Consider the following 17,054-nt stretch of genomic DNA (forward strand, 5'->3'; position numbering starts at 1 on the left):
TTCTTCTTTTGCTTTTCTTTCTTCTTCTTCAATTTCTTTTTGGAGTTGTTCTGCCTCTAACCTAACTCTCTCCTCTTCTTCTTTTAACCTTTCATCTTCTTCTTGGGCTTTTCGTTCTTCTTCTTCAATTTCTTTTTGAAGCCTTTCTTCTTCTATTCGAATCGCCTCTTCTTGTTGACGTATTTCTTCTTCCATTTGTCTCATCTCAGCATCCTCTTTGTCCATTTCTTCTTGTAATCTTTTAAGCTCTTCTTCTTGTTTCCTAATCTCTTCGTCTGACATACTTCTACTTTTCAAGTTCGTCGTTTATTAAATCTCAAAATTTATTTTTTGCAATTTCTTTGACTTGTTTTCATAAACGTCTTTTACATTTTAGTTTTTTATGTAATCCAAAAATGATAGGAAGATCTTTAAAACTTATTTTTTAGTAAATCACCAAACTCTTAAAATGATTTTTAATACAGATCTCTTCTGAGTTATTGTTCATTTTGAAGAATTAGATTTAAAAAAACAGACAAAAACAAAACAAAAATAAGTAATGAGTGATAATTCTTAATAAAGCTTCTTTGCTTTTTTTAGGTTTTCTCTTTTCCAAAGAGGTAAGGTATTGAATTGGTCTAGAGACATATTAAACACTTTAGCAAATTCATCATCAGTGAGATAAGTCTCTAAGGCTTGTTCATCAATTCCTTTTGGGAATTTCTTATTAACAAGGTCATCATATGAATATTTAATAAAGAATTTTTTGTACTCTTCTTCAGCTAATAAAATGTTTCCTTTTATTGAACATTCTTGGCCTTTAGTCTTTTGCCATCCTTGAAAATATTTAGTGAAAACATATGGCTCTTTTTTATCTTGAATAGCATAAACAATTCTTTTCTGTAGTTCAGGTGTCTTACCTTTCTTTACAAATTCTAGTGCTGTATTTAATGACATCTTCTTAGTATTAGCAGAACATTTACTTCCTAACCAAACATATAACCCATCAACTGTGTCTAGAAGCATTACATCATTTGAATATAAATCGTCTTGATAAAACCTTACGTGTTCTTCACACCTTAAAGCCCCACTTGTAGTTGACAATTGGTAAAGTCTATCAACGTACATATGAGTTGGTTGATCAATTTCATATTTTCCTCCAATTGCTTGAATAAATTCTTCACTTTCATTACCTTCTTCAATTTCAACACATTGCTCTCTTTCCATAAATTGGTGGACTTTTCCAAGACCAACAGCAAATTCAACGTATTTCTCATTTCTAAATTTTCCTTTCCAAATAAATTTTGTTTTAGGAGTTAATAAAATAAATACACCATAACTGCATAATGCATTTGGTTGTACGTCAACTTCAATAGCTTTGATAAAAGGCTCTTCTTTTCCTCTAATATCAAATAAGTACTTTTTGTTATAATCAAATTCTTTTTTATATTTTCCTTGTCTAATTATTAAAGAATTATTAAACATTGAAAGGAAATGTCTTGTTTCGACATTTTGAACAACTCTCATTTCTTTTGTATCACTCTTTAATGTCTTATGAAAATCAACTGTTAGTCTTGCACTTGTTCCTTTATCAATAACAGCACAACTTCTCCCTTGCCAAAAATACAACAAATACATGTCTTTTGCCCAAATTTTATAATGGTAGAGAATAATATAACTTTCTGCTTCAAATAACACTCCTTTTTCTTCAGGTTTGATTTCTATTTTATTAAATCCATCAATTTTCCATATTTGAGTATCTCCTTTACCATCATCAATCTTAACCTCTGTTTTTTCTGTAGCAGGTAACATCATTTTATTAAAATCAACTTCACTAGTCATTCCTTGACTCTTCTTATAGACAATTCCTTTTCCACTTGATACATCTTCTTTACTTCCTATTGGTAGTGTATTCCAATCATAAAAGCGTTCTTTGAACATAACTTCTTCCCCTCCTGGGTATTCTTTATATAATGGTGCCATCCATCCAAGACTTTTTCTTTCATTGTACATCGATTCAACAAACTTATTAATGCGTTGTCTAACTTTTACTTGGCACTTATTTCCTAACCATAAAAACATTTCATTTTCACAGTCTAATAAATAACATTGAGTCACATCTAATAACCCTTTGGATATATGATTCTTTATATCTACAGTTTTCTCCATAATAACTTCTTCAGTACTTTCATCATATCTCAACCAATATAAACAAATTCTTTGAATGATTTGAACTTCAGCTTCAGTATCAATCTTTCCATCATCTTCAGGTATTGGGTGTGTTGGTGGGCCTTGTAATCCTTTCCAAAAAGCTTCCGGCTCCTTTCCTTCTTCAATAAGTAATTGACTACATCCAACACGTTCTTTGTCTTTGATTCTTTTGGCAATATCCATAGCCTTTCCTTTCTCCATTCTATTACTTTTCTTTCCTTGCCAATGATAAATGACTCTAGTCCCTTTTCCTGGGTCATATACAAAAGCATCTCCTGAATTCATACTTTTCCATGTACATTCAACTTGTCTAACAAATGGTCGTTTTTGTCCTTTAATTTGGAATAATCTCGGAAGATCTAATGGATTACCTGTAATTGAATTTGCTGCATTAATGTAATCTTCTTCAGTTTTAATGTTTTGTTGATTTCTTTTTGCTACGAACTTTTCTCTTTGTTGAAGAATATCATCAAATGAAATTTGTTTTGGTTGGTCTTGCTTCTTTTCTTCTAGTTCAGTTTTTGCTCCAATGTCTTTTTGTAGTTGAGTAATATTTTTACTTGCGGCTGCTCGTTTCTTTACAACAGTTCTTCTTGGTACTTTGATTAGTTGAGTATCTTCTTCATTAACTATTTGGTCCAAATTCTTTTGGTTTGTTGCTAATTCATTATTTCCTTTTGATGGTTCTGTGCTTTCTTTCTCTTTTTTAGAGTCTTTTTTTATATTGTATTTATCATTTTGTGTTGATTCTTTTAATTCTTTTTTATTCTCTAGATTATTTTCAATTGTTATTGGTGTTTGATTTACAAATGAACTGGTTTGTTCATGTTTTTCATTATCAGTGTGTTCAGTCTTTTTCTCAACATTTTTAGTTTCAATGTTTTCTATGGGTTTTGTTTCATCCTTAATAACTTGACCTATAACAGTAACTTTTAATTCTTCTTTATCTTTGATAGGAGCTTTTTCTGGAACTTTTTGGTCCTCTTGAATAAGTGGTTTTTCTTGAACTTCCTTTGGTAATACTCTAGGTGTTTGTAATGGAGATGGAGATGGACTTCTTGATGAAAAGTCACCTGAATTTCTTAAATGACTACCAGAAGTTCTTCTGATATGAGAAGAACGAGAAGAAGAAGGTGAAGGTGATCGAAGAACATCAGAGAAGTCAGTAGTATTGGAAGTAACCATATCATCTTTAATGGCTAAATCATGGAAATATTCTTTGAATATTAAAGTTTCATTGCCTTCAAGGACAAAATTTAGTAACTCTTTTCTTCTTCCACTTGAACTGAGTAATGACTCTGCTTGTAATAATGCAGTATTTCTTTCATTATTATCACTATATTGTCCACACCACACAAAAACATCAATACCTGTATCAATCAAAAGTGAACGTGATGACTGTAATAATTCAGAAGTCAAAACTTCGTCATGAACTTCATCTACAACAACTTCAATATCATTGTCTTCAAATGTAAATGTTTTTAATGAATTAATGTATTGAATAAATAACTCTTCATTATCATATGTATTTTCATCAAATGAATCAACATTAAAAATATTAAGAAAAGTATCATGGACATTCTTTTGTTCAGTATAATCAATATAAATGACTTCACTTAACTCTTCTTGACTAAGTAACGAAGCAACAGATTTGGCTTTAGTCTTTTTAAAATCATTACACTTTTTACCAATCCAAACATAAATGTATTTAAGGTCATCATAAATATAAGCATCATTATGGTTAATTTCTGTTCCTTTACAATTGACTATTCTACAATAAGTAAAGTCATCATTCTCACTAATTCTCAATAACAATTTCTTTATATAAATATCATCTTCTTTAAATATCTTTTTCTTACTACTTTGATTTATCTTTAATTGAGTTTGAAGACTTTGTTTTCTTCTATCAGTTTTAGAAGCAACTTTTCTTGTTAGAGAAACAAATGAGTGTGTTGATAAATATTTAAATAAACTTGTAATACTTGGTTCAGTGTCAAAGAATTTATCATTGAATTGATTATCACCAACATCACACATATTAAGATTAGTAAGCTTAGTAAGGTCAATTGGAAGTCTTTGTAATCCATTCGATCTCAGATTGAGTTCTTTTAATGAAACTAAGTTTGAAATGGAAGGTGTAACTTTTCTAATATCATTATTATCTAGATATAATTTAACTAAATTAGTACATGTCTTAATATAATCAGGTACTTCTTGCATCTCATTTTCTCCAAGATTTAATAGAGTTAATCCTGTACATTTTCCAATACCTTTTGGAATAGTGTTGATGTTATTATTATTTAAAATTAGTGCTTTTAATTGAGGTAATTCTATAATTGTTGGTGGAATATTTCTTAATGAATTAAAACTTATATTTAATAAAGTTAATTCATGACATGAACTAATTGGATCTGGAATTTGTTCTAATTTATTTCTTGATAAATTCAGATTAACTAATGAAGTGAGAAAACAAATTAATGGAGAAAGAACACGAAGTTGATTACTTTCTACCTGTAAATCTTGTAAGTGAGTTAAATTAATATATAGCAAATCAGGAATTAGTTCTAATTCATTATTACTGACATCTAATTTAGTTAAATTTAATAACGTTACTAAAGAGTCAATTGATGTCATTTGATTATGTGATAAATTTAAATTTTTTAATCCAGGAAATTGATTAAGGTTAGGAGCTTCAGGAAGTAATTGATTACTAATGTCTAAATAAGTTTTAGTTTGGTCAGTAGCGATTGGTATAGATTGTTGTTCCCCCATAAAATAATTAAAGAGTAAAATTTCAAAGTTAAATTTTTAAAACATGCTTCTGAAAAAAAATCTAAACAAAACCAAAAAATCGAAAGACCTTTTTTTGAAGTAAATGAAATTTAGTTTTGTTTTAATTTATGACTGAATGTTTTTAGTGATATCATTGGGTTTCATTTTTTCATCAGTTGTTTCTGTTCTTCCACTTAACGTATTTGGTTCTATTGATGAGTTTGTTAAGTCTTGGGAAGATGAAATTGGTTTTATTTGGACTTCATTACGATGACATTTTAAACAAATATGTTGTTGACCTTTTTCAATAAAATCTCCTTCAATTGGCTTATTACAAAGAGAACAAATAAAACATTGAGGATGCCAAAATTTACCATCAACTCGTGCAATTTTTCCTGTTATAATTTTTCCACATTTTTGACACGTTTCATTGACATTACGATTTTGGTAACAATCAACACAACATAATTCATGGTTTTTAATTAAATATCCATCTAATCTACACCCACACACTGAACACCTAAAACAACCTTTATGAACATACACCGTTTTATTTTCAATCACAACACTTGGAGTTTGTTCAGTACTTTTCCCGCATATAAAGCATTCCATTATTTTACAAATCTATTAATTCATTTCCTTTTTTTTATTTAACTTTTTTATAATAAACATTTCTATTAAAATAAAATTAAGTTTTTTATTATCTAATTTCTTTTATTTTCCAAGTACTTTAGCTACTAATATTTTAATATGTGGTGAAGCTGCTTCATAAATGCATTCTTTCTTTAATTTAGCAGAAATATCCATTGCTTTCTTTTTTTCTAATTTTTCTTTTTGTTCTACTTCTGGTAATTTAGTATTAAGCCTTTGACAAACATCAACTAAATACATTTTTATTTCAGGAAGTTTTTGAACAAGACAAAGAAATACCTTAGTTCCTTCCGTTAAGATTTTTATTTCCATAAAATTTCTTAAGATTTCTGATATTCTTTCAATAGTAGATTTTATCATATTAGGATTATTATATAATTTGAATGAACAATTATCACGAATTAAAAAGTGAAGCATCATGCATGACTTTTCTACTAACTCAAGATAAGGTGGAGATTTATTACTGCTTTTTAATAAATCAAGGATATGATAAACACATTGATATTTTACAAACATGACTCTGAACCATTCACTACATCTAATTTGTTCAAATAGTTGTTTTGCTCCAATTTGTACTTCTTCTAATTTTTTTCTCTCGATCATTCTAATATTAGAAAATGCAATATCAATAATACTTCTTTCGGATTTTCTGATATATTCATATAATATACGTTTGTTATACTCTAATCTATTAAATGACATTCTTGTAGTTTTATTTAAATAAATTGAATTCATAATAATTTCTTTTGGTAATATTCTTTGTGAAGGTGATTGTAATATTTTACTAGGCGATTCAGATATTCTTTTTTGTTTCTTTTGTTTTTCATTAAGAGATACTGAACTATGAATTAAAGTATATAATTCACATGAGTATGACAGAGATTGCATGATTTCTTCATCTAAATTAACTCCATATTTTACAATAACTTGTCTACAAATCCCCTGTAAAGGAATACAGTACTTAGTGAGACATCTTTTATATTCACAGTCTTGATACCATTTACTTAATTCATATCCTTTATCTTTTTCAACAATAACATTTCTCATTATTCCTTGTATTTCACTACAGTAATATTCTCTTTCTTCTTGTTCATGTTTTTGTATAACTTTTCTCCAATAACTTTGAACAATTTCATTTGCTCGAATAAGTTGGATATATTCTTTTCTTTTTAGTGCTTCTTTTCCACATCTTTGACATTGGATAATACTATTTCTTTGTTTATTATATTCTCTTTGTTTTATTTCACATCTCCAAATGAGCTCAACATTTTTACAAGATAGTCGATTTTCTTTAAATGGTGGAATGTTAATTTTTCTCATAATTGCTTGTACATTAATACATTGTCTTTTTATTTCTTCAAAATAGTGATGTTGTTGTATATATTTAATTCCATTAATTATATCTTTCATTTTATTTGTATAAACAACTTGTTTACAAATACTTTGTGGTTCTTTTATATTTTCAACAACCTGAAGGTATTTGTGTAAAATCTTATTCCCTTTGATAACAGCTTGAACTTCTTCTGCCATTTTAACTCTTATCATAAATTCTAAAGTGATAGAATATGTTTTGATAAATGCACTCATCTCTTTAGATGCCTGCTCTATTTCTTTAAATATTCTGCTTTTAGTAATTCTTTTCATTTCACTTTGAACTAAACTAGTTTGAATATTGATACAATCAAATTGTTCCTTAAAAATTCTTCTTCTGCATAGTCCTTGGACTATTTGGCATTGTTCTTGAAGATGTGAATATTCCAAATGGTCTCTCTTTTTTCTTAGCACGGAACAAATAATTTGTTCAGAAGTAATAATTTCTTGGTACTTATTGTGTTTTATTGCTCTTCTACTTTCTTTTTGTACATCAATATTACTTTGAATTATTACAGAATAATTGTAATATTCCTTAATTCCTCTAAATATTCCTTCTAAAGGAATACAACTATTGATTCGTTCTTTCATCTGTTTAGTTTGAATTAAACTTCTGTAATAACTTTGCACAAATGGACATACTCGTTTTATAAATCCGTATTCAGAAGAATGTAATATTTGTTTTAATGCATCTGCTACATTAGCAGATGATTGGCAAATTTCTTCATATCTTGTACAATAAACAATTCTTTTTGCATGTTTTTGTGTCTCAATACAACTATTAATAATTCCTTCATAACTCATGAACGACTGATTTCTTCTCAAAATACTTTGAACTAATTTATTGCTATTAACTTGTTTGTTAAACTCTCTTTTATAGATTTCTTCTTTAAACACTGTTTCAAATGATTTAGTTCCTTCAATAATTCTTATATATTTTATTTCATCAACATAACGCCTAATTTCTTTTTGAGTTATTTTATTACTTTCGATTTGTTCTTTCCAAGTTTGACTTTTTTCCATTTCTCTACCATTTGATTGAGTAGTTAAACAACTTTCTAAGATTTCGTTGTAATACACTTTAGTATTCATTGCTTTATAAATACTTTGTATTTCTCTTATTTCTTTTTTTAATTTGTTATTTTCGTTTTGAATAACGTATTGTCTACAAATGCTTTGTACTTCTTTAATACAACTCCAAGTTCCTTTCATTTGTTTCTGTAATAATAATTTTTTCATGATACATTGAACTTCTTCCGTGTGTTTAATTTCTTCATCATACAACACCTTAATGTGATTTTGCTGAATCAAATTAGTTCCTATCATAATTTGATTATAAAAATATTCATCTTCTTTTCCTTTTATAATATTAATGGTATTGAATATGGATGAAATAAATAACATTCCTTTCTTCATTTTTTTTCTTTCAACACATTTTTTTAATGCGTTTCCAATTGAGTTAGCAGCACAATCAATTATTGCATTCTTTTGAATAAAATAAAACAAAAATGAGAGAATATAATTAATAAAAGTTTTATCTCCATAATTGTTTATCTTATCTGTAAATATTCGTTTAGGAATATTAAGAATTTCTAAACCAGGTTGCATTGCTTTTATAATTTCAATTCTTCTTTTTTCCCCATCTCCTTTATGTGATAAAGGAGGAATTGATAAATGACTATAATAACATATAATATAAAGATATGGTAAGAAATATTCAAATTCATTATAAGTAAACACCTTATTGTAACAATTGCCAATAACGCTAACCCACGCTTCGTACATATCATTTGACGAATTTAATGAAATTTTAGTTTCACCTATCCTACTAATTTCATTACACACAACATGAATTGGAATGACCAATTGACATTGAAATACACGAAGAAATTCAAATAAAAATAATGAAACTACACCATCTTCTCTTTCGTATATAGAGTAATCATAAAATGCAATCTCTCCAATTTTAAATGGCATTCCAAGTGTATTTAAGAATCCAACTAAATGATTAATATTTGAAGTAGCTTGTCTTCGAGTTAATAATTGATCATTATCAAGTACTAAAGAATTGATAATAGTTGATGTTATACCTAATCTCTGATCAGCAAGATACGTTGCTAATACACTCAATTGAATTCCACTTGAAATAAAATCGTCTAAATCATTTAACTTATATTGAATGCAATATTGGGGATATTGTACTTGTGTCAAAGAATAACCAAAATTGCATAAAGTGTCATAAACATGTAATGGAGTTTCAAATGCTAATTCAATTGTTTGTTTTACTATTTCAATACTACTAACAAATTTTGTTGTGCTTCTGAATAATCGTACATTTCCAATAATCATATTTCTCCTCATTAAATCAAGAATCATCATATATTTTAATATAAAAATTACTCCATAATAACATTTTCTTTCAGTAAAATCATATAACTTAAAAAGTTGGAGATATAAACTTTTAACATTTCCCAACGGATGCTCAATAAATTGAAAATAAGACTTATTATAATGAACAAATAGTCTTAATACATCTTGACGATGTGTCTCTCCATACCTATCAACTAATATTGGTTTTAATCGGAATCGTTTTTCTAATACAGGAAGAACATGCTCCATAATACTATCAACTTGTTTTTCATAGTTTTTGACAATTGCTTTAATATTCTCAATATTTGAAAGAATAGTTGGATCAACCTCTTTCTTGTGATACAAATTATCAATTTCTTTCAATAAAGTTTTTTTTAGAATAGTTTCTTCATTTAAATCTGACAAGGAAGTAGGTTTGTCTTTTACTTCTATCATACTAATCAAATTTTTCAGATTTTTACTTTTAATTTTTTATTCTCAAAATATCAAAAAAAAAAACTTAATTTATGTTATATAAAACATTTATATTAAATAGAACAATAAACATTAAAAAAATTAGGTTGTTTTACAACTTTGTTCAATAACATAGTCAATGGTTTTCTGAGCTTTGATAATACCGAAGTGGTCGTATTTCCCTATATTGATACTCTCTTCTAAGTTCATTGTTTTGCAAAAAGATAGTGAGTTTAAAGGAACAGTACCATCACCATCACCAAAAGTTTGAATAGGTTGATTGTCAAAAGAAGTAGAATAGTTCAGTAAGACTTCTGTTTCAATTCCAGAAGAATAGAGACAATATAATTTAACTTTAGGAGTCCAGTTTATTGGATATCTGTTCATAGCATTTGTATAAACAAAAGATGCATAGTCCTTTGTTTCATTTATAAGATTTAGTATTTGGTTCATTTGAGAAGCTGAGTATGATGTTCCATTAAAGATAAGAATAGTGTCATTCCACCATTGATAATTTGGCATTAATTGATAAACACTATCTATATTTCTTTCAAAATTTCTAAATGATAATGGATTAACTGGAATACCTTCTGTTTCTCCTGATAAAAAAGACCTTAATGCTTTTATTGTTCCAATGAATGGAGCTGAGATAGTAATAATCTTTTCAATATATTTCTCACAAAAAGAATCACCTAATTGGAAAAGTAGTTGCAAAGCCATTGGACCACCCAAACTATGTGTAACAATCATAACTTTTTTGTTGTTAAGAATATAAGCTGATTCAATGACTTCTTTCACTTTTTTTGACCAATTGTTATAATTAACGTCAGCATATCTCCAATCGTATCCAAGTCCAAATAATGATTTTTTGTCTTTATAACCAATTCTTTTAAGATGCTGAATCATTTTATACCAAACTCGTAATACTCTTTGGACAATTGGCTCTTCTTTTGGTCCTAATGAAGAAATACCTTCAATAGATGGAAAGTCTTTGTAATATATTTTAACGCCATCAAGTGATTCAAATTGTTTATTTGAATTATTCCAAAATGGAGTAAAATATTTAAAGAAACATTGAGTATTGTTTAATGGAATTCCATCTTTTAAATTCAGCCAAATTTGTCCTTCTAATTGATGAGGACAATGAGAAGGTAATTGAACTGATGATGGGATATTAGATTTAATATGAAGAGAAGAAGACATGAAAGCAGGGACAAGAACAATAGGAAATCTGGATGAGCAAGCAAGAGTAAAATCAAACCATATAAATATAAAGAATAATATCAACATAGAATTATAAGAGATTAACTTTTTGATGTTATTTAAAAAGGTAAGAAAGTGATAAAATATAAAAGAGTGAATGATAATAAAAAAAAAGGAATAAAATATTATAAATAAGAATGATAATGATAAAGTGATGATATAAAACAATAAATTATTACTTTTCTTCAATTCTTTGATATTCACTGAAAGAAATCATTGTTTTTTTCTTTCCGTGTTTTTCAAATATATGTATATTTTCTTCGAATACATCTTTTATTTTTTGAGTAGTTACATTAATGTCTAAGTCTTGATGTTGTTCACTGGAGTCAATTAATTTAGTTAGTTGTGGGTTAATAATGTTAAATAATGGTCTTTCATGATAGTCATTATTCCAGCATTGTTCGAGTAAATTTTGTAGTTCTTGTGGCATAGGTAATTTCAATTCTGGACGTTTTCCAGCTATTATAGAAGATTTAATTTCATATGTTGTTTTTAAATCACTAAATGCATGAATTCCATAAAACAATTCCCAAAATACAATAGAGAAAGAAAATACATCACTTTCAGGAACAAAGACATTATTATATAATTCTGGAGCATCATATTTTGGATTTCCAATAAAATAACCAAAATTTTCCATTTCTTCACTTAGTTCTTTCGTTACACGATAATCAGTAATTAAGGCAACTGTATTTGTTGTATCAAAAAGAGAATTAAGAATAATGTTTGATGGTTTAAGGTTATTATGAAGTAGTTTTGATTCATGAAGATAATGTAAACCACATTCAACATCTCTCATTATTTTTAATTTTAATTTATAAGGTAATACAATATTACTTTTTTCATAATACATACATAAATCTAAACTTCTAAGAGGATAAAGTGCATTAATAATAGATATTGACTCTTCATTCATAATATATCCAATTGTTGATACAACATAAGGAGATCTAATATTCTTCAATAATGATGTAGAACGTTGAAATAATGCTTTTAATTTTTGTCTTTGTTCAAGTTGATAAGAGTCTAAATTTATTTGTTTAATACAAACAAGAATATTATGATATAATCCAAGGTGTCTTCTCTTTGATCCTTCAATTATTCCTTTATTTATTAATAATTCATCTTGGTCAATTAGAAGTGATGTTTCGATTTCACCTTTTATAATAAGATTACAATAACTAGATTTCATTTGATATACCATTTCATAATATAATTTAAATTCTTTTTCATCTAAACTATGTTTATTTTTAATAATTTCTTCAAATTGAGAAAGAATTTCTTTATTATTAAAATGATAACAACTAACAATAAGATTGTAACCTTCAATAGTTGTAGTACAATGAGCAGTAAAAAATAAAATAATTTTTTGTTTAGCTTTTGGAAGAATAATTTTAGTTTGAGGATATGAATAAAAGGTAAATTTGTTAGTATCTGGAATATGAACAATAAATAACATAAATTCATTTGAAGTATTATTTAAAATAAATGTTTCATATCTTGTGTCTTCTAACTTAATATTTTTATTTTTTAATCCAAATGTAATTGTTATATGGTCAAAATGAAAAGAAGAGTTATTACCATCTTTTTGTTCTTTTAATAATGTTTTATCAATATAATAATATAGTTGTTTTTCTTTAAATGGAATATCAGATAATCTTGTATAATTATTTCTAGCAAAGATAAGTATTAAAGTACTACATAAAATAATTACAATAGCAAATAATAAAATTATACTTCCAACTATAATTGATATTAATTCAGTCATTGAAATTGCTTTATGAACACAATGAGTTAAATCATTAATGTCCTGTTCATAACCTTCTTCACATGTACAAAATTTTGTACAATACCCCTTTTCATCACATTCTTCTCCATTATCATAAACACCATTTCCACATAAATCACTCACACAATACCCTTCAATTAATGAATATCCTTTTTCACATTCACAGGTAGGAAGGCAATGAGAAGATCCTCTCTCACAAAATGTTATATTTTCATTATAACTTTCATTTCTTTTATAATTCCAACATTCTTGAGTTACACAATAGAATTGATCTGCAATTGTATCATTTTGACATTGACAATAAGTGTCACAATTTTCAACTCCATATTTACACTTTCCATTAGTATCAGATATAGTCCATTGTTCTTTTGAATAACATAATAAATGACAATCATCTCCTCCATACCTCTCGTCAGTACAAATGCATTGAGAAAGAATTGTACTACATTGACCCCCTCCAATATTTTGATTACAATTATTTGGACAAATATATTTCATAACTAAGGTAGTTTTCATAAAAACATCTGTTGTAAATAATGAAAACCATCCAAGTTCTTCATGTTCATCAACAGAAAATATATTTCCATGTTGTCCATTTAACGACCATATATCTCTTCTTGTTCTGAATCCTTCAATACAATTACATGGACCAAATTTTGATTCACAACGAGAATGTTCAAAAATTTGACCGTCTCCATTTGTACTTTCTATTGATAATCTCATTCCTTGTTTGACTTTTCCTTTTAAATGGAGTCTAATCATTTTTAATGCCATTGGAATACTTGAACAAACAGAATAATCATAAGTTCCTATAGATGAAAAGTCAACTGTATGAGACAAAATTTCTCCATCATAACTATCAATATCAATTTCTTTTACTTGATAATATGGACTAATTATTTCATTATCTACAACTGAAACAGTTAAAGTGCAATCAACTCCTCTCTTCATTCCAACAAAAAGATAATAATGTCCTCCTTCTTGTGGAACTCTTAATGAAATAAACCCAGCTGTTTTTGATGTTCCAAGAACATAAAGAGCAAAACATTTAGGTGAGTCAGTTAACTTATTTGGATCAAATTCATCAGTGGTAATTTCAATTCTAAAATTTACTGATGGAGTATCACTTTTAACAAGAACGTTAAGATAATTTTGTGTTGAAGTACTTTTAGGAATAGTATAATGAAAGTATTTACCATATTTATATCTATTATTTGTGTCTTTATTCTCACAAATTCCAAATGCAGGAATCATAGTATTTGTAATTTTAAATTGAATCTCTTTGTTTTTAATTAATTCTTCTGCCCCTCTTGGATCCCAATATCTCTTAACATTTTCTGTATTTACCTGAAGACATTCAGAATTAAACATCATATAAAGAGGGTTTGATTCTGAAAAAGCTTGAAAAGGATTAACAATCATACAATTAAAACAACTCGTTGTTTGTTCATATCCATCCTTACATTTCTCACATAACTCATCTCCAATACAATTAATACATCCTGAACCACTACAATTGAATGTTACCCCATTTTTAATGAATAATAATAAAATAATCAATAGGTTCATTAAATTTTAATGGGATAATGAATATAAAGTTCATAATTTTGAAATAATTTCATAGCTTCATGTATTTTATAAAATAGTTAAATATGGTCAGAAAAAATTATAGACAAAAATGTTTTGACATTTTTCTTAAACTACAAACCGATTTCAGATATTAAAAAAAAATTCCTATTATAACACATAAATCGTTAATATTTTTTTAATTGTCTTTTTTAAAAAAATTGAGGAAAGTAATTCTTTATGTTGAACATCTGGTAGTACTAAACTATTTGCAATTTAAGTAAAAAAAAGGTTACTCATTATTAACCTATAAAAATAAGACGAAATTAATTTGGAATAAAAGTTTAACAACAAAATGGGTGAATTTAAAAAAAAAATAACACTATCCCTAATTTATGAGATTTGGTTTCATGTTTTTTTAGAATTTATATTCTTTTTATAGAACAAATTTCATATGACATAATCAAGCATTATGAAAATCGAATAATCAACGGTGTTTGTTATTGAAAATAGAAGAATGAAAGAAAATTCAATTCGATAATCTAAAAATAATGAGAAATAAGCGAAAAAACATTTTAAAAAATAGAATAACAAAAAAAAAAAACAAATTATAAAAGGCATACTTACAATAAAATTAAAACCACTATGAATAAAACATTTGATCTCGTAACTGATTTAATGTGTTAATATGGTAGTTGTTTGTTTCAATTCCATAAATAACTGAAACTCCACTATAAGGATTTCCTATATATGGAGTAATACAATTTACAAGAAGACTATTTGTATGGTTAATTTGGTTTTGAAGAGTTCTTATAGATGCAAGGATTTCATACTTATAGTCAATAGCTTGAATATGACTTTTAGCTTGTTTTAAAGGCTCTTTTTTTCTTTCTTCTTTCTTTACATATAGATTAATATCTTTAGAAGTTAAACTATCTGATTGTTGTTTAGAATGGTCTTTTAGTTTATAATATCCTCTATTATGACATACATCCTTACCAGATTCAATTAAATTACAATGATTAAATGCATCTAATAATGCCTTTCTCCAATTAGGTGTTTTAAATTGTTTTAATTTAGATAGAATAGGCCAATGGTTTGTAATAAATTCTTTAATATCATTTTTTAATGAAAAGAATTCATTCTCTGGTTTTAATAATTTAAGTGATTTTAAAATCATCACACATAATTTAGTGGTTTTCATTTTTAAATCTTGCCCTTCTGATATTTCACTTTTTTGACATAGAAGACAGTGGCAAGGAACAGGTCCTTTAACTGATGAATTTCCATCAATATTTTCTAGTGAATACATTTCTGAAGAACCAATATGGAATAAGTTTATTATAGTTCCATTTTCAATCCAAGTTATATTTTTTGGTTAACTTCATAATAATCCTACAAAACCACCTGATTATTTCATTATTTTCTCTAATATGTTTCATTGTTTTACGTCTCTTTTATTTTTTAAATCTCCGTTAAAAAACCATTCCAAATATTCTCCCAATTATTCCTATTTTCTAAATCAATATTCTTTTATCTGAACTAACGTCACTTTTTCCTAAATTTTAGCTTTTTGAGTTTTCATTTTTGTTTTGTATCTGTGAATAACGAACCACTCCTTCGGAAGTTTAATTTCCTTTTTCTTCTCTCACAAGATACAGAAGCTTCTTATGCTTCATTATTAACCAAATTATTGAAAGATAGATGACGAGTTATTTGTTTCTGTTGTTGAGACAGTTTATTGTAATGAGTGGTATTTTATTTGCTTATATCTTTTAACTACCATTACCACAACACCATTCCATCAGTGGGTTTTTTTATCTCTTCAAATACAACAAAAACGAAAGAATCAATAATATAAAAAAAAACAATAATAGCACTTAAAAAATTATTAACATTATTCTTTGTTGATTGCACTCAATAAAACCAATCAAATGGACCAGATGGTGGTGGTCAACTATCAATCTGTCTTTTCTTGACAAATCCTCCAAACAACAAACTCAAATAATTGACAAACAACCTTTAATTAATTAACAACTATTACTACTTATTCTTTAAAATAATTACCCCCGTGATTTTATCATTAGACAATATGATACTTTCAATGGCGCAACTTACATAGTAAATAGTCTATGAAACTGAGTCACTTTTTATTAATTGAACTTTTTTTTCTGTTTTATCTTCTTAACTCCCAACCAATAAAAATTCATTTTATACCTTATTCTTGGTATTAAACAAAAAGAATAACTTTGGCTTTGGTCTAGTTAAAACAACTAACTATTTAACTAAATATTTTTAATATACAAATTCATTAGAAACCTTTGTCAAAATGACTTTTGGTAATGTCTTGAAACAATACGTTGTTGGCGTCATCAACGCATAAAACTAATCAATTTATTTTTTTTGTAAACCATATTTCAAATCATAAAAAGAAGAATTTTTTATGACTTACAATAAGGATATAATTTATTGTTTGTTCATAATATTATCAATTTTCTAATCTCCATTTCTTGACCAGCTTGATTCTATCCAACGTTTGTATATTAACTAAATAGTTAACGAAAGGAACATAAGAGTTTCAGTGAAACCTTTGTTATTTACTTTTAAAGTAACTTCTCTTTCATAAGTT

At 26.9% G+C, this 17,054-nt stretch overlaps 7 protein-coding genes across 7 annotated transcripts; all 7 read right to left on the reverse strand.

The window, feature by feature from the left end:
* Positions 1-61: 61 nt before the first annotated feature.
* ENU1_162200 (hypothetical protein) lies at positions 62-282 on the reverse strand (the record flags this gene model as incomplete). The annotated part of the gene is made up of 1 exon (XM_008860859.1): positions 62-282. A coding segment is annotated over one exon (221 nt), but the record flags the coding sequence as incomplete, so codon positions are not given.
* A 270-nt stretch (positions 283-552) lies between these two features.
* ENU1_162210 (villidin, putative) lies at positions 553-4,962 on the reverse strand (the record flags this gene model as incomplete). The annotated part of the gene is made up of 1 exon (XM_008860860.1): positions 553-4,962. The coding sequence occupies one exon, from the start codon at positions 4,960-4,962 to the stop codon at positions 553-555; it is 4,410 nt and encodes a 1,469-aa protein (XP_008859082.1).
* Positions 4,963-5,088: 126 nt separating this feature from the next.
* ENU1_162220 (LIM zinc finger domain containing protein) lies at positions 5,089-5,574 on the reverse strand (the record flags this gene model as incomplete). The annotated part of the gene is made up of 1 exon (XM_008860861.1): positions 5,089-5,574. One exon carries the CDS (start codon positions 5,572-5,574, stop codon positions 5,089-5,091), a length of 486 nt encoding a protein of 161 aa, XP_008859083.1.
* Positions 5,575-5,676: 102 nt separating this feature from the next.
* On the reverse strand, positions 5,677-9,789 carry ENU1_162230 (hypothetical protein; the record flags this gene model as incomplete). The annotated part of the gene is made up of 1 exon (XM_008860862.1): positions 5,677-9,789. One exon carries the CDS (start codon positions 9,787-9,789, stop codon positions 5,677-5,679), a length of 4,113 nt encoding a protein of 1,370 aa, XP_008859084.1.
* A 120-nt stretch (positions 9,790-9,909) lies between these two features.
* ENU1_162240 (lecithin:cholesterol acyltransferase domain containing protein) lies at positions 9,910-11,097 on the reverse strand (the record flags this gene model as incomplete). Its single annotated transcript, XM_008860863.1, has 1 exon — positions 9,910-11,097. The coding sequence occupies one exon, from the start codon at positions 11,095-11,097 to the stop codon at positions 9,910-9,912; it is 1,188 nt and encodes a 395-aa protein (XP_008859085.1).
* Positions 11,098-11,242: 145 nt separating this feature from the next.
* Positions 11,243-14,428, reverse strand: ENU1_162250 (receptor protein kinase, putative; the record flags this gene model as incomplete). Its single annotated transcript, XM_008860864.1, has 1 exon — positions 11,243-14,428. The coding sequence occupies one exon, from the start codon at positions 14,426-14,428 to the stop codon at positions 11,246-11,248; it is 3,183 nt and encodes a 1,060-aa protein (XP_008859086.1). The 3' UTR covers positions 11,243-11,245.
* A 640-nt stretch (positions 14,429-15,068) lies between these two features.
* ENU1_162260 (hypothetical protein) lies at positions 15,069-15,737 on the reverse strand (the record flags this gene model as incomplete). The annotated part of the gene is made up of 1 exon (XM_008860865.1): positions 15,069-15,737. One exon carries the CDS (start codon positions 15,735-15,737, stop codon positions 15,069-15,071), a length of 669 nt encoding a protein of 222 aa, XP_008859087.1.
* Between the last annotated feature and the right edge of the window lie 1,317 nt (positions 15,738-17,054).

Source organism: Entamoeba nuttalli (genome assembly GCF_000257125.1).
Source record: "Entamoeba nuttalli P19 unplaced genomic scaffold asmbl_6940, whole genome shotgun sequence".
NCBI classification, from domain to species: domain Eukaryota; phylum Evosea; order Mastigamoebida; family Endamoebidae; genus Entamoeba; species Entamoeba nuttalli.